Source organism: Panicum virgatum, chromosome 3N (genome assembly GCF_016808335.1).
Source record: "Panicum virgatum strain AP13 chromosome 3N, P.virgatum_v5, whole genome shotgun sequence".
Classification (NCBI taxonomy): Eukaryota; Viridiplantae; Streptophyta; class Magnoliopsida; order Poales; family Poaceae; genus Panicum; species Panicum virgatum.
In genome coordinates this window covers 2,658,658-2,680,915 of record NC_053147.1, presented here as the reverse complement: position 1 = coordinate 2,680,915, position 22,258 = coordinate 2,658,658, and the positions used below count along the sequence as shown (strand labels likewise).

Here is a 22,258-nt window from a genome sequence, read left to right as displayed (position 1 = left end):
ATTTTATCCCAATATAACTTGTATTGGAAGACCATGAACTTTTCCTTTATTTGAGAGAAGTTAGGGTGAAATATTGGAACAACCCAATAGTTATTGAGAAAGAGAGATGTATTGAAAAACTGCTGAAGCACCTACTTTTCACAATAGTAGAAGTTTATTGGGAAATAAAAAACTGCTAAAGATGCTCTTACCTCCGAGGCCACAAGGCTAATGAACCCTATTCCCTTCCACATAAAATTATAGTAATGAAGATTTGAGTTGTACTACTCCCGTACGGAGCATGTGCGGATGTGCCTACTGAAAATACCAGTAGAAATAGAGACAACCTAAAAAAGAATACCAGTAGAAACAGGCCGCATGATGTCTTTTTGAATCGGCTCAGGAGGCAGCCCATGAAAAAGGCTCTCTGTTTGGGCTTCCACACCACTACCCTTAGCGCGAATAAGGCACTTTAAAAAAGGCCTAATGGGCAGAATTGGGAAGCTCCGGTCCAAGACAACCGCACCCCCCCCCCACCCGAATCTCAAAGCGCATCGTCCCGAACCAGCCTCAGGTCAGAGCGCGGTCGAGAGAGAGAGAGAGCGGCCAGCGGCGAGCCTGACCCGACGGGACCCCTGCCTCGCCGGCGGCGGAGCCGAGATGGTGGCTGCGGAGGGCAAGAGGTGGCGGTTCGCGATGGTGTGCTCGTCCAACATGAACCGGAGCATGGAGGCGCACTCGCAGCTGGGGCGCGCGGGGCTCGACGTCGAGTCCTACGGCACCGGCACCCACGTCAAGCTCCCCGGGCCCTCCCTCCACGAGCCCAACGTCTACGACTTCGGCACCCCCTACGGCGCCATCTACGACGACCTCCGCCGCAAGGACCCGGACCTGTCAGTACAAACACTCTATTATCATCTTCCCTCTACTCAGCCCGGGGAGCCCCTAAAGCGTATTGATGCTCCTTTTATTTGATTGATTTGGGAAAATACCGTTGATTTTTTATGGTTTTGGATGGGGTTCGTGCGAGATTTAGCGTGCATTTGATGGAAACAGATAGCAATCATACTGATCTTATGCAATTTTTCTGATTGGGCCGTCAGGAATGTTTCTCCTCGTTTGTTTGTGTGTTCCTCTTGCATTCTCGGTCATCCTGCATGATAACTTCAAACTGCGTATTTTCTGTGGTGAACCATCCAGGTACAAGAGGAACGGGCTGCTGCCAATGCTGAAGAGGAACACCTCAGTGAAGCTGGCACCTCAGCGGTGGCAGGACAATGCTGGCGATGGGGTGTTTGATATGATAATGACATTTGAGGAGAGGGTCTTCGACTTGGTTGTTGAAGGTAAATTCATTCACCTCTCAACAGGAGCTTGATTTTGGTCTAGGAGAATAGATTCATCCATCAGGCGGTTAAAAGTGGGCATTCACTAATGGAAGCAAAATATGTTGTTTGTGTCCAGATATGAATAACCGTGAGCCAAAGCTGATGAAGAGCGTGCCGATAATCAATATGGATGTCAAAGATAACCATGAAGAAGCTGGTGTTGGGGCAAAGCTTGCTGTAGAGTTATGCCAGAAGGTATCAAAGTAACATAACATTATGTAGTGCATAAGCTGTCCCCACTGTTAACTGGATGAGCAGTCAGTATTCAGTAACTTGCCAAAGTACGGGGGATCTAATGCCACGTAGACGAGGGACCTATAAATGTGCTTAAGTTGGCAGTAGAATTAAAATTAAGTGTTAGTTCAAGATTTCAAGTAAATATAAACTGAATGATAAAAATCAAAGTAGATGCCACCTGAATGGGTCAAATGCCCAAAGGGAATCAAGCTTTCCATTACACTCCTAATCTTGTTTGAGGGTCGAAGTTGTCATCCACTGATCTCATTGCACTCTCAGGGAGGTAGGGAGGGAGGGAGATTTGCTAGTGGTGGTGGGAGTCAATTGATGGGAGCAAGGAGAATGGGAATGCAGAGATAGGAAAGGCTGCCTAGTGGCTAGGGTTTGGCAATTGAGTGGGAATCCTGCAGGGTGTGTTCCTGCATTTCCTAGCATGATCGTATACTGAAGTAGCAATAGAAGTGTCTTTGCTAACCAACGCTTTCATTCATTTCTTGCTCTGCCATTGTTATGGTTATAGCAAACTGTATTCAACAAGTGGATTCTCACGTAATTCAATTGCCCTGATTTGTGCATATAGTTGTGTTTCATAGGTGTTGTGTTTGATATCTACGGTTAATAAGCTCAAATTTGTGTAATTCCCATCATCCCATGTTTTGATTTTCTACTTGAATGTTGGTATTATTGGTAACATTCATAGATCTGTAGAACCCCCCGTTACCACTGATTTTGGAAATAAGGCTTCCTCTTGAATTTTGATCAAATATATAGTAGTTCATATCTTGAGACCTCTTGTTCCTTGAAAAATAGTGCAGGAGAAATCAGCATCCTCAGTGTAAAGAACTTTCCATCTTATTTGATAAAATGATGTTTATTTGAGGTATTTCTTTTGTTTCCTCATGTATGTAATGCCCCTAACCAGTTATCATTGCAGAATGCCCTTTTGTTCTTGTCTTTTTTTTTTGCCAAAATGATGTGCATGACTGCACCTCATGGCAAATACTCAGTTTTGCCAAGTTACTGCATACAAATTTGACTGTACCAAAGCAGCTGTGTTTGTTTTTGGTCAGGAAAGTTAATTTATGTATATCTTTTTCTGTTCTAGCTTGAAGCAATTGATGGCGACTGGGAGGAAATTATCGATGACCTGATTACTGGATTCGAGAAGCAGCACAAGCGGAGGCTTGCATACAGCATTGCATTCTACTAACTTGTATAACTCCTGAGCGGGACTCAAGAGGCAGCAGTGGACGGTGGATAACTCTTGCATTCTAGCAAAATCTGCACTGCAATGAAGCATCAACGTTGTGGCAGTGTCGCTCAGGTTCTCCCATGCTGAAGAATTAACTGGTAGCTGTTTTTCATTGTGTTATCAGTGTTGGATGGTACAGATGATGCTGATGTTGCATGAAGCCATCCTCTTGATTCTTGAACTCCTCATCCAAGTTGTAATATTGTTTAGATTTGAGTCATGAGTCTGGGTTCTGTTTGGAGTTGTTAGTAGGTAGTAGCAAAATTCAGAAAGCAAAGCCATGCAAACAGGACTTGCATTTCTCGCTGCCTGACTGGCTAAAAATCGCTTTGGATGCATTCATGTATTTTTCTGGTCACACGCTGCAGCAGATTTCAATGATATCAACATTGATGCCGACAGCTTTTCATGTCATTTTGCTTGCTTGCTGGTTTCTATCACGCCCAGACTAGTGTCATCTGCAAGGCGATGGATCGTCTGCTGGTGCCAGGATCCGGGTAGACATCTTCCAAGCTGCCTCTCTGTTTCTGTTCTGACTACCATCTTAGCTGTATGTGACATGTATTCGCCAGCCACAGTTGCTTCAGATTATTTGGCCCCTAACTCTTAAACATAATCTGTTGGAATTCGAACTGCCATCTTCCACAGTTTGTAAATTTCGGCGTTTTTTTGTTCCAGTGAATTAACCAGTTGCCTGAATCTCTTCATCCAATCATAATATGAAGAAAAAGCCATGATGCACGACTTGGTTGAAGTGTCATCTCCACTTCAAATTCTTTCCTCCATCTTCTGAACTGAATTCGACAATCTTAGGATTGATGACTGACGAGTGACGAAGAAGAAAGAGAGCCTCACGTGCGTCCACTGAGAAAGGCCCAAAAGGCCAAAATTCGTGGCGATGTCATCAGACAGCAACACACACAATCGCAGTTCCGAGCGGGCCTTGTCGTGGCGATTCCGCCCAGCAGGCCCAGCGCCGCCTCCTCCAATCGCAGCACCCCTCGTGGATCGCGCGGCTTATCCCCTAGCCCGGCCGCCCATCTCCTCCTCCTATCCCCTTCCTCCTCCCCTTCCACACAGCCTCACCGGCAAGTCCATGCGCCTCCTCCCCACCGCCATGGCCTCCCCATTCTCCACCTTCTCCCCCACCGCCGCCGCAAGGGCCCTCCTCCCGGCCTCCATCTCCCGCCCTCTCTCCCTCGCCGCCGCGGCATCCTCAGGTAACAACATCTTACATCCCCCCTCTGTTTCCCAGCTCACTCACGGGTGCCCAGTCGAATGCTCGCCTCACTCTCCAGCCTGCTCGCAGGGCGCATTCCGCCGTCCAGTAAGGGGCTCGGGTTCCGCCGCGGCCGGTTCACCGTCTGCAATGTCGCCGCCCCCACCGCAGCCGAGAAGGTAAGTATCCTCCCCCCCCCCCCCCCCCCCCCCCCCGGCGCGCGCGCTCGCATTTCGCATTCGCCGGGGCCGTTTCTCAAATGCGCGCGGCGCCGCGCCGGTTCTCGATTCGCGCAGGAGGCGACGGCGTCGGCCGCCAAGGAGAGCCAGCGCCCCGTCTACCCGTTCGCGGCGATCGTGGGGCAGGACGAGATGAAGCTCTGCCTGCTGCTCAACGTCATCGACCCAAAGATCGGCGGCGTCATGATCATGGGCGACAGGGGCACCGGCAAGTCCACCACCGTGCGCTCCCTCGTCGACCTGCTCCCGGACATCCCCGTCGTCGTCGGCGACCCCTTCAACTCCGACCCGGACGACCCGGAGGTCATGGGCCCCGAGGTCCGCGAGCGGGTCCTCCAGGGGGACACCAGCCTCCCCGTCACCACCGCCAAGATCACCATGGTCGACCTGCCCCTCGGCGCCACCGAGGACCGGGTCTGCGGCACCATCGACATCGAGAAGGCCCTCACCGAGGGCGTCAAGGCCTTTGAGCCGGGCCTGCTCGCCAAGGCCAACAGGGGGATACTCTACGTCGACGAGGTCAACCTGCTGGACGACCACCTCGTCGATGTGCTGCTGGATTCTGCCGCGTCGGGGTGGAACACGGTGGAGAGGGAGGGTATCTCCATATCCCACCCTGCCCGGTTCATCCTCATCGGCTCTGGTAACCCGGAGGAAGGGGAGCTCCGGCCGCAGCTGCTGGACAGGTTCGGGATGCACGCGCAGGTCGGTACGGTCAGGGACGCCGAGCTCAGGGTGAAAATCGTGGAAGAGAGGGCTCGGTTCGACAGAGACCCAAAGGCCTTCCGTGACTCGTACAAAGAGGAGCAGGAGAAGCTCCAGGACCAGATCTCATCCGCACGGAGTAACCTTGGTGCCGTGCAGATCGATCATGACCTCCGTGTCAAGATATCCAAGGTGTGCTCTGAGTTGAATGTTGATGGGCTCAGAGGTGATATCGTCACAAACAGGGCTGCCAAGGCGTTGGCCTCATTGAAAGGAAGGGACAAGGTCACAGTGGAGGACATTGCTACTGTCATTCCGAACTGCCTGAGGCATCGGCTTCGGAAGGATCCACTTGAATCCATTGACTCGGGTTTGCTTGTCATTGAGAAGTTTTACGAAGTCTTTAGCTAGAATGTTCTTGAGGTAAATGTCCTCGGCCACAAATTTTGGCTGGAGGCCTCCTGTTCTGCTGTTATAATGTTATTACGGATATCAATTTTGTGCGTCTAGTGTCATAATGTAGAATCCCTTGGAACGCATGTTATGAGGCGAGGATGTTTTTTGTGCATTTTGGTCTTCCTTGTAACTCAATCTTGTAGTGATTGGACTGAAGTAGAGCATAATTTCCGCAGTATATACTAATGCATTATCCTGTAGATTTGTTTGAATATCTAAGCGTATGATTTAGACCTTGTGCAACCGTAGTACCAATCTGCGGGTTCTGAGACAGCTGATATTGCTGTATCAAATGGGGGATGTTGAATGGTAGAAGTTGAAATAGATTTAGTTACTTTGCAGTTTTTAAGGTATTTAATGCATGCTTTTAAGGAAGTTTCATAGTGTTGGGATGCTGAATATTTTGAAAAATGAATATGCACTGCTTATCTGGTAATGAGAAAACTTAAGTGATCCTAGTTTGAGGCAATTAATTGATATGAAGCTAACTGTATAGTATGTGAGGTGTAATTTGGCATGTTTTCGTGATAAAAGGAAGGTAAACAGACTTTCGGAACATGGGTGTAGATACACAATTAGCTGAGATCTCACTGTATCAGTACTTTTGTATCACTCAAATGACATCTCTGTCGGGTTGTTCCATTTCAGAATTTGGGCAAATATTGCTCTCAGTTTAGTACTTTGAGCTGGCATATTGATAAGATTGTGTCTTTGCAACTTATCTGTGGGTTTTGTTATGCTCAATTGTATGCCAATTAAGATTCGGGCATCGTTCGCTTGTCAGCCTGATATGTCCTATTTTTTCCCTATATAGTTTCATCTCTCACCTTTCTTTTTCTAATGCTCTCTCATTCCGTATGTTTTCTGAGCTACTAATGTTTTGTCTGCCTCAGTATCATTATACCTTTTTTGTAAATATTTTTCTCCAGCAACCATTTATTTACTGCTTATTCATTGGAGTGCTTCGTGAGCATAATGCATGACTTAAAGTTGCCATGACCATTTTATTTGGTTTTCTCATTGGAGAATCCTGGTTTGTTGGGTATCTTTACCCAATTTTCAAGGTTGCTAGTTTTGTCTACAACTTTTCTCTAATGCTCACTGATATGAAGGTTTGTGCACTTAAAATTTTGGTTTGTAAATGGAGAATGGTATAGGTTTTGTCAGCCTCTATATCTCAACACTTTTTCCTAATTAGTTTTGTCAGTCAGCTATGTAACTAATATAATCGGTTGTCTTGTTACCTTCTGGCCTTATTTTGTTTGCTGAATCACTTAATGCTGACTAGTCCGGAATATTTTGTGTTGTTAGATTGAAGTTTGTCATGCACATTTAGCATGGATTTGTCAATTGAGAATGATGGGTTTGCCAGCCCTAATATCTGTTAGTGTTTTCCTAAATTGTTTGGTTAGGACTCATGTAACATCCTCACTAGATTGGAATTGATTTCATCTTGTTAGCTTTTGAAACTTCTTTTTCGCTCAGCAAATGCTCATTAGTCTCACAAGTTTTTTTTTAATGCTTGGATTAAGGTATTTCTTCCACATTTGTCATGGTTTCGTCGATTGAAAATGGTAGGTTTGTGGTGACCCAATTTGTCATGGTTTTTGTCCATTGAAAACAGAGAGTAGCTTGCTCGTTCTGATTTGTTCTGTGAAGTTGTTGTCTTGTTGACTATCTCTAACGGGCTTTATAGCTTGGACTGCAGATTATAGCTCGGTTATCGTCAGCGCCATAAAACATGTCTAGCTGTGATGAGTTCTTGTAGTTTATTTTCATTGTGGTGCCAACAAGCGCAGTGTTTGCATACCTAGCAGAGCAGGTAAGGAGTATTGCGCCTAAGGCCCCTACGACCAGTTGGCCGGCTGGGGCTGGCGGCACCCTCGCGGCGCGGGTTCGAGTCCTGGGGGACGCAAATTTCCGATGCCGCGGGGTAAAAAAATCTCCCTCGCTGGTGGGCCAGGGTTCGGGGGGTTTCTCGGTCGGGTTAAGAGCCGAGGCAGTCGCTTCCTCTTAATGAAACACGGGTGGGGACCGTTTCAACCCCCCCCCCCCCCCCCCCCCTCCGAGATTTTAGGTAAGGAGTATTGCAAGCTGCTAGCATCTCCAAGAGTGCCTAAAAATTGAAGTCCTAAAAAACTAGTTTTCAGACCTTGCCAAAAATTATTGGGAGGGAAAAAGACCTTCTCTTCCAACAGTTTCCCAAAATTTACTTCCAAAATAATTTAATTGCTGCCACATCATCCACTTATCTCTCACCCCTTCGTCCCTAGCAAGCCTCCAATGCCCCTCTCCTCCGTCCTCCCTTTTGTCTCTACCGAAGCACCCACTCGTCAGTTGCACCCATCATTCCACTTTTCCCAATCCGAGCTCCACAGCCATCAAGGCCAAGCATGTCTGCTCTTCCTGTAGCAACTCGCAGCCCCAACATTCACTAGTCATTCCTCCACCTGCAAGCTATGGCGGTCTAAGCAGAGCTGCACGGCATCACCTATGGAGGTTATCCGTTGCGTGTTGCGGGAGGACAGATGAGGAGGAAAACTGGCGTCCAGGGAGAAGAAATAGTGCAGGATCTGCTCCACTTCAGCGATTGGGAGGGCAACCGAGTGAGGCAAAAATGGCTTGGATTTCCGTCAGGATTGGGCCTGCGGGAATATTGGGCATCAGTTTAGGGACTGTTGGAGCTGATATTTTCGAGTTTATTTCGAAAACTACTTTTTGGGAGTGTATATTAGGCACTAAACATCTTTAAGTAGCATGCATCAGTTTGCACGAGAGTGACGAGGTATTGTAATCGATGAGCGGCAAGTTGCCCCAACCACCGTACAAGGCTTTTTAACGAGTATCATTGCGAAATGCAAAGTGACAACATTCATAGGCTTGTAGAGACCTGATGGTATTTTAGGGTGTGTTTAGTTGGTGAAAAAGTTTGAGTTTTGGTACTGTAGCACACATTTCGTTGTTAGTTAACAAATAATATCTAATTATGAATTAATTAGGTTTAAAAGATTCAGCTCGTGCTAATAAGATAGTTTTGTAATTAGTTTTTTTCAATTACATTTAATGCTCTGTATCCGAAGATTCGATGGGACAGGTACTATGCAAAATTTTTAGGAACAGGCCTTAGAAAGAGAGGCGCATTGCCCCGTTTCTTCAGCATACATGAAACCATTACAAAAAAGATTTCTGTACACACCTTTTTTATTAAAAAAATACTGTACACATTTGGAGGAAATCAGAGGATTTGTAAGCCGGCCCGGCCTCAAATGACTGGCCTACCTACCATGGCAGGCTGGAGTTGGGCTGCACCAAATGGCCCTGAGGATTTTCCGGCCCAAAAATACCCCAGGCGCTGGGTCGGGAGTTCTCTCCTGGCGTCCACGACTTCACGGTCCATCATCTGGGCTTCCTTGTTTCCCGTTCCTTCCCCCGCTCCTTCCCCCGTCGTGACCTCGCCGCCGGGCGAGATGGGGTTCGTCGGCGACACGCTGGAGTCGATCCGATCGATGCAGGTCCGCCACGTGCTCTTGCAGATTATCAACCTCGGTCGGTGACGCTCTCTGCCACAGCCTGCCTCCTCCTCTTCGTCTCTCCTGATTCTGTTTTCTGGAGTTCAGATCGATGCGTTGCTACTTGGGGAGCCGTGTACTTCTTGGGTTGTGGTCAGTCCCGTTATATTCAGATTTTGGGAGGGTTTTGGCCTGTAAGATCGGGGGTGCGAAGGTTCTCTTGATCTGCTGCCGCCGTCTTCTTCTTTCTTTTTTTCTTTTTCCTCTTTTTGGCTAAAGAATCACATGGTAATGGGAGTGAAATATGAATAGCAAATGCACTGGATGACAGTCGTAGAGAGCTGACCTGAGATTTTCCTTCCTCCCTGCTCTCGCTTAATGCGTACACTCTCGAGAAATGTCTATACCTCTCACTATTCTTTTGCTTGCAAAAGTTTTTTGTATCAGACATTTGTGATATTTTGGGGCTCAGGAAGGGTTGGCTTGTTGTTACCACGTTATTTGCCTTTGCTAGTTACTGGTTGGGGTATAACGCGCTGCAATTAGATATTTTCCCTCAACCATGATGGAGTTTTATAACTCCTAAACGTTCCTCTTGGCAGGCATGATTGTTACCTCAGCATTGATCATATGGAAGGGATTGATAGTTGTGACAGGGAGCCAGTCCCCAGTGGTAGTGGTTCTTTCTGGTAGCATGGAGCCTGGATTTAAGAGGGTGAGTTATCTCCTTACACAAATTGTCAATGAGCTCAGTATGTTTGCTGTTTGCATCATATTTACACACCGGATGCTTAGCTGCTAGGACATGGGACTGTAAACAGTGATACTGGTGGTTTGCTATTTTAGTTAGTTGTGGGCTTGGGCTTTAGTTGGATGGCTCATGCATTTTTTTCCCTTCCCATGATAAAATACCTCTCTAGAAATGACTGATCAACCATGATTAGCTAGCACCAATCTGAACTTCAGAAACTACTGCGGAAAGAGGAGAATTTCCATTCTCTTACAAATGTATGTGGTCCCTTAGAAGTTCTGGTAGTTTGCAGATGGTGAATGGCTGCATAGTTACTTGAAAATTAGGATTTTTCCCTTTTTAAGATGTGTGCCATTCTAGCTGCTGATCCGTCATGGTGAATATTATCTCCTGCTTAGATTTGACTTCAAGGTTTATTATCTGTATCTTTATGAAGTGCCAGCATCTTTTACATCAGTATGCCTGAATGGCTATTTATCCGCTTTACAGGGTGATATCCTGTTTTTGCACATGAGCAAAGACCCTATCCGCACAGGAGAAATAGTTGTTTTTAACATCGATGTAAGTCTACTGCTTAGTTGTGAATAATCAGATGGATCACAAATTCATCAGTTTTTATGTATGCCTCATCGTCATGTCTAATGTCTGCCTATACAATTCTCTGGAAACACTAACATATCATTTAGCTGTTATCTATGTAGGGTCGTGAAATTCCAATTGTGCACCGTGTGATTAAGGTAAATACATATTGGAGTCTTAATAGTTCACATCAAGCAATGATATTTGCTCTGAACTTTCATGTTTGCTCTGTTTGCTGACTCAGTTTGTTTACTCTTCTCCCTCTGTAGGTCCACGAACGTCAGGACACTGCAGAAGTTGACATCCTCACAAAAGGTATCAATTCTTTTGCGACCAATGTTGTTTTCAGATTATTGAACTGCTGTCTGATATTGAATAATGGAGAATGATAACCAACAACTGCTAGTAAATGATCTACTGCGCATGTCTCTACAATGTATACTTAATTGGCCTTTCAGGCGACAATAATTTTGGGGATGACCGACTTTTATATGCACACGGTCAGCTTTGGCTCCAGCAACATCACATCATGGGACGTGCTGTAGGGTGAGAATCCTCAATGAGTCAACATAGACAGCATTGACCTGTTGCAACACCTGGTTAAAAATGATATTTGACTTAACCTTTTATACTGCGAATAGCTTTCTTCCATATGTCGGCTGGGTTACAATTGTCATGACCGAGAAGCCAATTATTAAGGTATGCTCATACTTGCTGTTTTATGCCTACCTGAGAAGAGAACATTTTTTGCTATATGTTGATAGGGCATGTTGCGTATTCTCCTTTTTAGTGTAGATTAGGCAAGTAGATGGGTTATTTATTTTCTAGATTGTTCTCAGAATTAGTATCGAAAGGGCTGCTTAGATGTGTTGTCTCTTACTGCAGTACCTGCTGATGGGTGCACTGGGCTTGCTGGTCATAACATCGAAGGATTAAAGATATCAACCTCATATGGTGTGAGCAGTGACCCTATGATGTCATTCTGTTCTACCATGTAACAAATGGAAAATTTCATGTATTTTGAGCATGACATTAATCTAATAGTCAGTTTCTCTTACAATGTCTATCTTTTGATACTTCATAGTTCGTGAGTTGAATCTGTAATTGCAATTGATAAGGGTTACTTCTCATTTCTGGAAAAATCTTGGCATGCCATCAAAGGGCAGTCTAATTCTGATAATACCACTGAAATTTGACTGATTTGAATACCAAGCTAAACTTGAGGTTATAAGAACCTAAATAAGAAGGAAGGAAAACCAAGATGCTTGAGGACCTTTGTAAACTACATGTTCAACAAATAAGCATTAAATTAAGAAAAGAAACATTAGCATGGCTTGCAAATAATATTCATAGAGGATATACAGGTACAACACTTTTACCTTGACATTAGCATAGACTGAAAGTAACCTAGCCAACAGATGTAGAATTACACGTCATCATAGGGGTTGCATTGGCAGGTACTCTGTGGTTGACTGGGGAGGCTTCTAGACTGAAGCCCAAATTGCAATGTGATCTAAAACATGGGCGGCAGATTGACAGGCACATGCATCAGAATCAGAAGGTGATCCAATTTCTCCTAGACAGCAGTACCCAATTTGCGTGCCATCTCAGCATTCAGGTGGTTTCTCCAGTCTCAAACTTTTCCGACCTTGGAATAATTGGAATTCTCTCCATTGGTAGCGAACCAGTCCAACCCTGATTTTGAGTTATGAATCAGATGAGTGATCAATTGAAATTGTCAGAACATACTTTATGGTGTGGTTCCTGGCCTAAAATTGCAGACCTGCAATTTTCAGTTGTCAACTGTCATGCGGGAGCAAACTTTCTGAGATTTTGACATGATGAAGTCGACAGGTTTCCATGCCATCTGTTTGTCTCAATCTGACTGGTCAAGAGTGTCACTTGCAAGGCACTCGATCATCTGCCGGTGCCAGAATCGACATGATGTTGAGATCCAATTTTGGAGTTCTGACTCGGTTTGAATTCCAAACTGTTCTGCAGGTTTCATTTTCGTTTCATCCCATGGTCTCTGCCTCTCTGGTTGTCATTGCTGGGGCGGCACTTTTGGGTCGCAGTTTTGCTGTACTTTTGCAGTACCAGGGTTACTGGACCAGCCGTCCGGAACCGGATCCGCTGACTTTAAGTCAGCGGGACACTGTGGCTGATGTGTGGGCCACGCTCACGTGGAGCCCACACATCAGTGGCCCGAGTCAGCGGAGACTCATCCCAGCCGTCCTGCATTGTTGTTTGGTCTTTGGTGACGGTGACAGCCTGTCAGTAGCTGGCAAATCTTTGTAGTTTTGATAGAGCTTTGACCTCCTTAATTTTCCGTGGAACTTTTATTGTCAAAAGTGGTTAGGTGTTTGCCAGAATGGTTTGGATTAATTGCTCCATTCTCTTCTAAGCTAAGGTCAAATCCTCTGAATGAAGGGTGCATTGTTTGAGGATAGATAGGAGTGCAGCTGCATATTTTATTGTTTTGTTTGTGGAGAGATTTTGTTTTGCAAACTAGAAAAATCAAGCTCGATTTTATGTGTCTGTCCTTCAATTTCTCGATGATAATGAAAATTTCTTCCTTGCAATTCTCCTGTTCTTCTATAGTTGATCAATATTGAGTTATTTGAATGTCAGACTCAGATGGTTCCTACGCAGACTCTGAGAAGATTTTTCATTTTTTTTATACTTGATTCTGAGAACATTTAAGAAGTGGACGGCAAACTGGTTAAGTTTCGAGTACCAGCCATAATTACAATGCAGCTTTGACCCGCCAGAAACCTAAACGCGCAATTAGTTCATACACATTTTCTTCAGCTGCAAGCCTACAACTGCACTACAACATGACATGTCCAACACGGCACCAACACACGTACGTACTACACGTCTTCTTTAATCTTTTCCTAGAAAAGAAGGAACAAGTAAATGAAAGAAAGGTTTGTTCGTTTCTCACGACCATTAGGTTTGTAGTATGCCTAAACATGAGTGCATGCACACGCATTAGTTTATTGCGGCACACTAATCTTATCAAACCAGTCTTTGACCAGATTCAGTGCAGAAGCACATTCACACGCATCCTTACCATTCCTAGAATGAGCCACAAAAAGGAACACTAAGTCCCAACTGTTCACTCCGGAACTGGCTCGTCTTTGTTCCTTATCAGGTTGAGGGAGTCTTTGAAACCCCTGTCCAATTTGTGCTAAAACAGAGGTTCGGTTCATATTTCATCTTTTAATCCATGGTTGTTTGTGATTTTGCAAAAAATAATTCCACATCATAAGAGAACTAATTAAGAATCTCGAAATTCATTGAACTTATGAGCTGTAAAAGTACAGAAAAATAAATAAATAAATAAAAGAGGAACCATTCTCGCATATTGTCCTCTTGAATCTTGATGTCGGCAACATAGTCTTTAGTACAATCACTCAATAATCTATGTTGGGATGTTTAGCTCGGGCGAAACATCTTTGCTTTCTGATAAATATTTTATGCACCATGTATGCAGATTGATCCAGCAAAGGTTCATTTTCTTTTTAAAAAAAAAAATAGAAAACACACACTAATTGTGCCAAACTTGGCCACCTTTCCTGATTAAAATACCCAACACATGTCGATGTTGCTTGCCATTACCAAGCTATACTTTATGACAAGTGGTTTATGTAAATCCAAGTGTCGTGCAATTTCACACGTGCGCATGACGTGGAGAGGCAGGAGTACAGTAATGAAGTGCTCCCTCTTGCGACACGTGTGGTTGTTGGGCTAGCGGACATGGAGGGCCGGCCTCGTGCGACACCTTTCGACGAAAAAGTGCGACACGTGCTGGGTGCGTCGTGCATGACGTGGCACTTTCCGGAACAGGTTCGATCCCTAGGTTCCGGTGGCCTGGCCTGGCGACACGTAGCCCATTAGGGTCGCTATTACTGGCAGGTAGGGTGATATAGGTAAAAGCTGTAGGATCATGTTCATGTAGCCTTATTTTTTCATGAGTTAAATACACCAACGGCCCTCAAACTTGTCCCCAGGTGCCACTTAGGTTTATGAACTCGCAAAATCGAAATTTGGTACCCTGAACTTGTTAAGTTGTGCCACTTAGGTTTATAACTCCTGACGTGGCGCCACGTGGCATGAATATATGCAAAAAAGCCCTCCAAATTTAACTCAAAAGAAAAAGTCGTCGCTCGCTGTTTCGTTCCTCCTCTGGGCTGTCATCTCCGCCGGTGATTGCACCTCCGCCGCGGGCCGCAGCTCCGCTGCCAGCGGTCGTGCCGCGCCTCTCCGCCGCGGCCCCCACCTCCACCGCCGATCGTGACCCCAGTCTCGAGCTCCACGGCGCCGGAGCAGGTCCCGCAGCCCCTGTCCTCCACACGTGGGGCGGCCGTGGCGCGCGCAGCAAGCGCGGCGGGCATGGCGGGCGAGGCCGCCACCGTTGCTGGTGCTGGGGCGCGGCCGCCGTGGAGCGCGGCAGGCATGGCAGGCGAGGCAGCCACGGCGCGCGCAGCGCACGCGGCGAGCATGGCGGGAGAGGCAGCCGCGGCGCGCGCAGCGAATGCGACGGCGCGAGCGGGCATGGCGGTCCGCGCATGCTCCGGCGAGGAGCTCGCGCTGGCCCTGCTCGCCGCTGGTCCTCCCTCCCCACTCGGATCTTCTTGGTGCGGCGGAGGGAGGAGGGAGGAGGAGGGAGGAGGAGGAGGGAGGAAGGAGGGGGCGGCGCGCCGCCGCCACGAGCTCCGCCATGCCCGCGAGGAGGGGTGCGCCGGCACGGAGGAGGGAGGAGCGAGGAGGTAGTTGGGACGAGAACGGCGCAGCGGAGGGAGGAGGGAGGAGGTGGAGGGAGGACGGAGGAGGCGGCGCGGCATGGAGGCACTGGGGAGGAGGTGGAAGCGCCCAGATCCGCCCAAGCTCAGCGCGGCGGAGCTCGAGGCGCCGGCGAGGGAGGGAGGGAGGGAGGAGGAGCACCGACGGGGGAGAGCAGGGGCCTCCTGCGGCGTGGCGGCCTCCGGCTGCAGCGGCGGCGCTAGTGGGGGACGAGAGAGAGGCGAAAGAGACGATGAGGATGTAGATATAGAAGATGAAAAAATTCAAGGGCTTTTTTGCATATATTCATGCCCCTTGAAGGGTTATGGATCTAAGTGACACAACTTAATAAGTTCAGGGTGTCAAATTTCGATTTTGCGAGTTCGTGGACCTAAATGACACTTGGGCATAAATTCGAGGGCCGCTAGTGTATTTAACTTTTTTTTCTTTATGATAAAAAAAACTAGTTAGGTGTGTGAGCTTTGATCGAAGGGCAGGTCTCGTCTCTCACGAGAGATCAGATGGATAGTTCCGTGTTGTTTGTACAGCACAAATGTTTTCTTTCTTTTTGCGAAGAAGATTGTTGAGTCTAGTCTCTAGTGCCAAATTTAAACCAAACTGCACTAATCTCACTATCGTGCAAGACCAGTGTGGTATCAGTTTCATTCGCACCTTAATATATCCGTACCTGCATGAAGCTTTCTTTGTTTAACTTGGCCTTTTCTTTTTCCATTTTTTACTTATATAAAAATCCCATGAAAAATATAAAGCATGTGTAGTCTGTGTAGATCACACCCAACCCTACATAAGCCTTGCTTTAGGAAAATTCAGCTAACGTGGAACTTGTGCAGTTGATGTTCATTTTGCAAGCAAGGACGACCTGCTAGATTGACCGAAAGCATCAGGTGTCGTGTATTTGGACAACAAACATAAAATTGACCAAACCTTTTAGCTCAGTTGAGTTGGGCCAGTTCAATACTCCTAGCCTCCTAGGTGTAGTAAATTTCCTAGAACTCAGGAGAATGTGTAACGCCACCCACTGTGAAAAACTAGGCAACTAGCTTCCGTTACTACGCACATTGCGAGGTGACACGTGTCTCACGATTTGATTGCTGCACGACTCAACCTCCATAGTGTGTAATGAAGAACCTCCATAGTGTGTCATGAAGAAATCACTGTGTGGACTCCCTGTCGCGCACATTCTCTCAACTTTAGAGGCTACTAATAATACAAATTCACGACGTGTAAATATCGCTTTCCCCTTTTCTTGTATCCATATATTTGACCGGCAGTAGTCAAATTATATGCATCTGTAGTGCACAAAACTTGTATCCATATATTTGTACTTTACACGATGTTGATTTCGTATAGTAATTGATAATAAATATGTTGTACGGCATTGTTACTCAATCAATTCCACAAGAAAGTATGTCCAACATGTAATACTTTACCTTCTGCTATTATATTCTGAACTATTCAGACCTCATTTTTCAGTGCTACGCAGAAATATTTTGGCTAAGACGATGCATCATAACCAGCTCAATTCATATTTCCTAGTACTCCATCTATAATTATATTAACATCCCTTTTCTGCAAAGGCTCCTCTTTTTTAAGTTCTTTCCAGCCAAACACCTACTCCCCCGTTTCAAATTGTAAGTCATTCCAACTTTTTTGAAGAGACAAACTATTTTTATATTTGACTAGAATTATAGAAAAGATGGCAAAGATTTATCGCATCAAATAGATATACTATGAAAGTATATTTAATTAAAAAATTTAATAATATCTATTTGGTATCATAAATGTTAGTACTTTGTTGTATAATTTTGGTTTGAAATATTTTGACCATCCAAAAAAATTGGAATAATTTACAATTTAGACGAAAGGAGTAGCATGTAACCAATAACCTCACTCCTGCGGCGCCACGTAGACAAGTGTAAGTCGGATATGAATATGATGGTATGACCTCTAAGGTTTCATTCTGAAATTACGGGAGCCTACCCAAGTAAATATCCATACACCGACCGGCTTTTAGGACAGTAAGGGCGTAAGGCAGACAGGTAGAGTAGCAAGAATGCATTGCACCAACGAAATCGATGGTCAAACGGATGTGAAATCTAACCTACTATGGTCAGAGGAGCCCATCACCACTGCAGATTCCTGCATTTTCTTTTGTCGAAAAGAGAAGATGAAATTGAATTATGTTTTGCTTGAGCAGTATGCTTTCTTTTGAAAATGCTAATTTCAGTATGTAGTATTTCCTGTGACCACATGTTTGATAGTAGTATTTTTGTTACTGTAAAGAAAAATGGGAATTTTTTGTTATCCTTGCTACAAGGTAACTGGGTTTTTTCTAAAAAAATAGAAGTCCGTACAAACAAAAGGTCGTGTGCAAGTAGGAACAAAGTTTAATTACTCTTAGTAACTTAGACGACCCTAGTAGCGCATACATGCATTGCATCTTGGATAAACATGTCCGATGGTCACTGACTCACTGTTCCATTTACGGCACACAAGTTGCATTCATCTGCATGTCGACTGATACTTATCCATCCTAGCGATATTACTTCTCTTCCTCTGTTTGTGAGTGTTCATCTGCCTACAGATATTTTTTCCTACTCTCCAGCTCCTTTTTTTTTTAATCTTCTCTTCTCTTGGTGCCTAAGCTAAGCTTTTGATCCGCATGCCGTTCACATGAATCACATCCGGGCCTTATATAAATGGACACATGTTGCTCGCCAAGGAGACCCGGAACCATTTCTGAGAACAAAAGCTCGCGCCTGTCACGTAGTCGCTGGGGCGGCGGCCGGCCAGTGCCTACTGGATAGATCGTTCATGTGCCACGCCGCGGTGGCGGAATCGGGGGAGCAGCACGGCCGGCGGCGTCTCGCCGCCGGCGACGTCGGCGGCGGCAGAGGAGGAGACCGCCAGCAGCCCCTGCAGCCGCTGGAGCCCGTGGTGATGGAAGCCAACACGGCGGCGTCGCCGGCGCTGTCGCGGGCCAGGCAGGCCCAGGAGATGTCGGCCATGGTGGCCGCGTTGGCCAGGGTGGTCGCCGGCTCGGCGCCGCCGGCCAAGGCCGTGCAGGAGGCCTCCGCGGAGGAGGCGTGGTGGCCGTACGACGAGCTCGCCGCCGAGCCGTCCCCTTCCTTCGTGCTCGACGGTAAGGACGCGCGGCGCGGCAGCATCAATCTCAAGTACATGCGTGGCTGCGTTTGGTACTTTGGTAATTGGTATCATAAAGTATCAACAACGTGCATGGGCATGTGCTTTTTTTTCAAACTTAGAGTATTTTTTAACTGCCCCTTCATCTGCATGGTAAGGGCTGACGACACCACTATACAATTAGCATTTGGTTTCCTTAAAAAAATTAGCATTTGTCTTTAATTGTTTTTACTAACCCGCTTGTTATTTAGATTTCGTGACACAAGAACATAAGACGTTGATTTGTTCTAGTACTATTTTATGAGCTGCTTTGATGTGCAACATGTTTATTGCTTGTTAGTAATTGTTATGGCCGCGTGTGCGTTCACACGCACGCAAGTGCTCGATCTTGTCTATGCAAGTAAAACAACGCTACCAACTCAGCACGTTTAGTTCATTTGTCTTTTCTTTTCACACTCTTTTTTTTTACGAGAAAAGAAAGGTGTCTACAATCTGCACGCTTCATCCAACTGGAACCTTTCGCTTCAAATGCATGAAATTTATTTGTTTGTTTATTTGTGTATTAAGATATGGGGGAAAACGAACGATTGAAACCAATTTGGAAAAGGTCATCGTATCACACTAACCATGTTCTAATAAGTTTGCTTTGGAACCTTAAAGCAGCAGTTAAAATTTATGCTGTAAGTGCATTAGCAATCACTATGCTTCTTCGATGGCTAACAAAACAGAGCAAGGAATGTGCAAAACAGAGGAGCTAAACTAGCCGATAATAAGCTTGTGGGCGCTGTCAGTTTTTGATTTGTGCTGAAATTTTCTCTCTTTTTCTTTGTTTTGAGCAACAGTCTTACTCTGAAAGATTCGAAACGAGATTGTTTCAGCTGAGATGAAGATATTTTCTGTTTAAGAACAAAATCAAGATATTTCTCCCCTGAATAGCTAGCTAACCGATCTCCTCTGACCCTTCGTGCAGGCTACCGCGAGACGCAGCCGCCGCCGGAGCACTACTGGCCTTCGGCTGCGGCGGCAACAGAGGCGGTGACCTCCTCGCAGACGCAGTACCGTGCGGCCTCTGGCGCCGCGGCCGAGGAGGAGCTACCCTCGCCGTCGTCCGCCGGCGCCGGGGCGAGCGGCAGCGGCAGCGCGGCGCCGCGGAAGCGCTACCGCGGCGTGCGGCAGCGTCCGTGGGGGAAGTGGGCGGCGGAGATCCGTGACCCGCACAAGGCGGCGCGCGTGTGGCTGGGCACCTTCGACACCGCCGAGGCCGCCGCCCGGGCCTACGACGGCGCCGCGCTCAGGTTCCGCGGCAGCCGCGCCAAGCTCAACTTCCCCGAGTCCGCCACGCTCCCATCGCCGCCGCCGCCGGATCCGGCCCCGCGAGCATTGCCGCCGCCGCCCAGGCCGGACGCGCTGCTGGAGTCGCAGGCGCCCCCCACCGGCGGCGTCATGGAGCAATACGCGGAGTACGCCAGGCTCTTACAGAGCGCCGGCGGCGACCCCGGTGGCTCATCCGGAGCACCAAGTGGCACGTTGCCTCCCCCTCCTCCTCCTGCAACGTCAACGTACAGCTTCGCGGCCGAGGGCGCGACACCGTTCAGCTACCTGTCGCCGCCGCAGAGCCGGATGGAGGCGCTCCGTGACATGGAGGAGGGGCACGGGCCGAGCAGGCGTGCGGCCATGGCGCAACGGGAGGTGAGGGGCCAGGCGTGGCGGCAGGGCTACGGGAGGCACGGCCCGGGCCAGCATGGTGGGAGGCGCGGCGGATGAGCGCCCTGGCCGGGCGGCGGGAGTGCAGGAGGCGCGTCCCTAGTAGGCGTGGAGAGGCGGTAGCGATAGGGATGTGCGGCAGCCGAGCGCCCTGGCTAGACGGCGGGATAGGGAGGTACCCAAGAACGGAGGTTTCGTTCAATCAAAGATCCCGGACGGACGGCGGCGTACAGAGGGATCAGGAGAACACAGAGGTGCCGTCGGATCAAAGATCAGATGGTTCAAAATTATTAAGGTGATGTGGCTGCACCATATGCTAGAGAAATAGCAATTAATGACTTGTAGTGGGGAGCTTTTTTATAAGAGTTATAGATTACAAAGTAGAGTTCTGGGAGGAGTCCGATTTCTTCCTTCCATGTGTGTATCCGGAATCTTCCTCACATCTATACGGTGTGCACAGTCCCGTTGGTTCGGGTCTGACACCACCAGCTTTACAACTCCTAGTTCACAACCTCAACTTTGAAGGCTTCCCATTTATGACACAAAGTAGCACCATATGTAGGAACAACAGATACAAAGGAAATGGTGAGTAGAATTCATTTGCACATGCAGCCCAGGTAACGAGCCTAGCACATGATGGTGGTTGTTGTCTTCACTTGATTCAAGTATGACAAATGTAAGATTGATAAATAGTAGTAATTGAGGCAGCCATAAGTAGTATCAATCACAGGTAACTGACCTGACAGTGTTAAGAACCGAACTTGCTTCTGAGGCGAGTCAGGGCTGACCTTCACACATTGAGCATTCAGAAACACTTCAAGCCTTAAAACTAAGCAAGGGCAGAAAGGTAGGAGTGTAGGACATGCAGGAAAGTTTAAATAGAATGATTGAACAGACTGATTTAAGTGGGCAAGGATTTCATGAGGCTTGAAAAACAACTAAGAAAACCACACCGAGATGCTTGTATTGAAGCTGATGCTAAAGCACAAGCTGTTGAAGCGAGTGCTGAAACTGAATACAGACCACGACTCTGGATGCATCTGTATTCCGGCAATTGTTGTCAGGCAGTCAGCCATACCATAACCGTGCTCCTGAATTTGGATCAACTGCAACAGACCCAATCACAATCAGATCCACTTTGATCTTCTCATCTAGGCCTATTGGTCTCCCATATTTTGCTGCACCAACAGGAGTGCATGCCTCAGGAATACATCCAGTGGGTATCATTTGAGAATTGAGAGTCCAGAGCTGAGAAAATTTCTGTCGTCAGTCGAGGTTGTGGAGTCAACAGCTTTTTATGGCCTTTTTTTTAAGATGTACAGCAGGTGCTCTGCTTTTTCATTATAGTAGAAAGCAAGGTGCATAATTACAAGAGAAGGCAAACAAAAAAGAGAAAAGAGAGAAGTACACAAAACAAGGAAAGCCACCAGCTTTACAACTCCTAGTTCACAACCTCACTCTGAAGGCTTCCCATTTATGACACAAGTAGCACCATATGTAGGAACAACAGATACAAAGGAAATGGTGAGTAGAATTCATTTGCACATGCAGCCCAGGTAACAAGCCTAGCACATGATGGTGGTTGTTCGTCTTCACTTGATTCAAGTATGACAAATGTAAGATTTATAAATAGTAGTAATTGAGGCAGCCATAAGTACTATCAATAACAGGTAACTGACCTGACAGTGTTAAGAACCGAACTGCTGACAGTGTTAAGAACCGAACTTGCTTCTGAGACGAGTCAGGGCTGACTGTCACAGCCCAAGGAAAAAAAAGGAAATAAAAAAAATCCCACGCCGGGCCCACCTGTCAGCCACCCTTCTCCTCCCCCCTGCTATGTTTCGCGGCACGCACGCGTCGCCCATCGCCGGCGTCGCCACGCGCCGGCCATCCCCGGCTTCCGTGCCGCGCGCGACCTCCGCTCGCCCTTATCCTCCCAAGACGACACCGCGGCCTCGTCCTTCCCCTTCTCCCCGCAAACCCTAACCCAATCCTCCATTGCCGCGCCGCCCCCGAGCTCTTTGCCGCCGCCGGGGCGCCGCCTCGTCGCCACTCCTCGCCTGCGTCGCCGCCGGTAGGGATCACCGCCGTCCCCTCCACCCCGTGCGCGCGCCCTTTGCCCCGCTCCGGCCCCGCCCCGTCGTGCCGCCTCGCGCCGCCGCCGTTCGCCGTCGCCGCGCACGCGCGTGCGCGCGCGCACCGCGCGACGCGCGAGGCCGTGGCCGCGCCCACGCGCGGGTCAAGGCACGTGCCTTGCCTTGACCCGGCGGGTGGGTCGCTGGCCCAT

At 47.5% G+C, this 22,258-nt stretch overlaps 4 protein-coding genes across 5 annotated transcripts; all 4 read left to right on the top strand.

Annotated features, from left to right (window-relative positions):
* The first annotated feature begins 528 nt into the window (after positions 1-528).
* Positions 529-3,270, top strand: LOC120663691 (RNA polymerase II subunit A C-terminal domain phosphatase SSU72-like). Its single transcript, XM_039942585.1, has 4 exons — positions 529-872; positions 1,180-1,325; positions 1,444-1,562; positions 2,710-3,270. The coding sequence occupies exons 1-4, from the start codon at positions 640-642 to the stop codon at positions 2,812-2,814; spliced, it is 603 nt and encodes a 200-aa protein (XP_039798519.1). The 5' UTR covers positions 529-639; the 3' UTR covers positions 2,815-3,270.
* A 638-nt stretch (positions 3,271-3,908) lies between these two features.
* Positions 3,909-6,031, top strand: LOC120663690 (magnesium-chelatase subunit ChlI, chloroplastic-like). 2 transcript variants are annotated; one of them, XR_005670579.1, is made up of 4 exons: positions 3,909-4,076; positions 4,166-4,254; positions 4,372-5,511; positions 5,854-6,031. XR_005670579.1 is itself a non-coding variant. In XM_039942584.1 (3 exons), the coding sequence occupies exons 1-3, from the start codon at positions 3,953-3,955 to the stop codon at positions 5,428-5,430; spliced, it is 1,272 nt and encodes a 423-aa protein (XP_039798518.1). In that variant the 5' UTR covers positions 3,909-3,952; the 3' UTR covers positions 5,431-5,687. The 2 variants fall into 2 exon arrangements, 1 of the variants encoding a protein (XP_039798518.1); XM_039942584.1 differs by lacking the exon at positions 5,854-6,031 and having other exon boundaries at positions 4,372-5,687.
* Positions 6,032-8,862: 2,831 nt separating this feature from the next.
* Positions 8,863-11,444, top strand: LOC120663689 (signal peptidase complex catalytic subunit SEC11A-like). Its single transcript, XM_039942583.1, has 8 exons — positions 8,863-9,021; positions 9,587-9,699; positions 10,225-10,296; positions 10,437-10,472; positions 10,584-10,629; positions 10,773-10,860; positions 10,956-11,013; positions 11,200-11,444. Exons 1-8 carry the CDS (start codon positions 8,943-8,945, stop codon positions 11,248-11,250), a joined length of 543 nt encoding a protein of 180 aa, XP_039798517.1. The 5' UTR covers positions 8,863-8,942; the 3' UTR covers positions 11,251-11,444.
* A 6,393-nt stretch (positions 11,445-17,837) lies between these two features.
* LOC120663688 (ethylene-responsive transcription factor ERF110-like) lies at positions 17,838-20,587 on the top strand. Its single transcript, XM_039942582.1, has 2 exons — positions 17,838-18,265; positions 19,238-20,587. Exons 1-2 carry the CDS (start codon positions 17,938-17,940, stop codon positions 20,029-20,031), a joined length of 1,122 nt encoding a protein of 373 aa, XP_039798516.1. The 5' UTR covers positions 17,838-17,937; the 3' UTR covers positions 20,032-20,587.
* Positions 20,588-22,258: the final 1,671 nt, after the last annotated feature.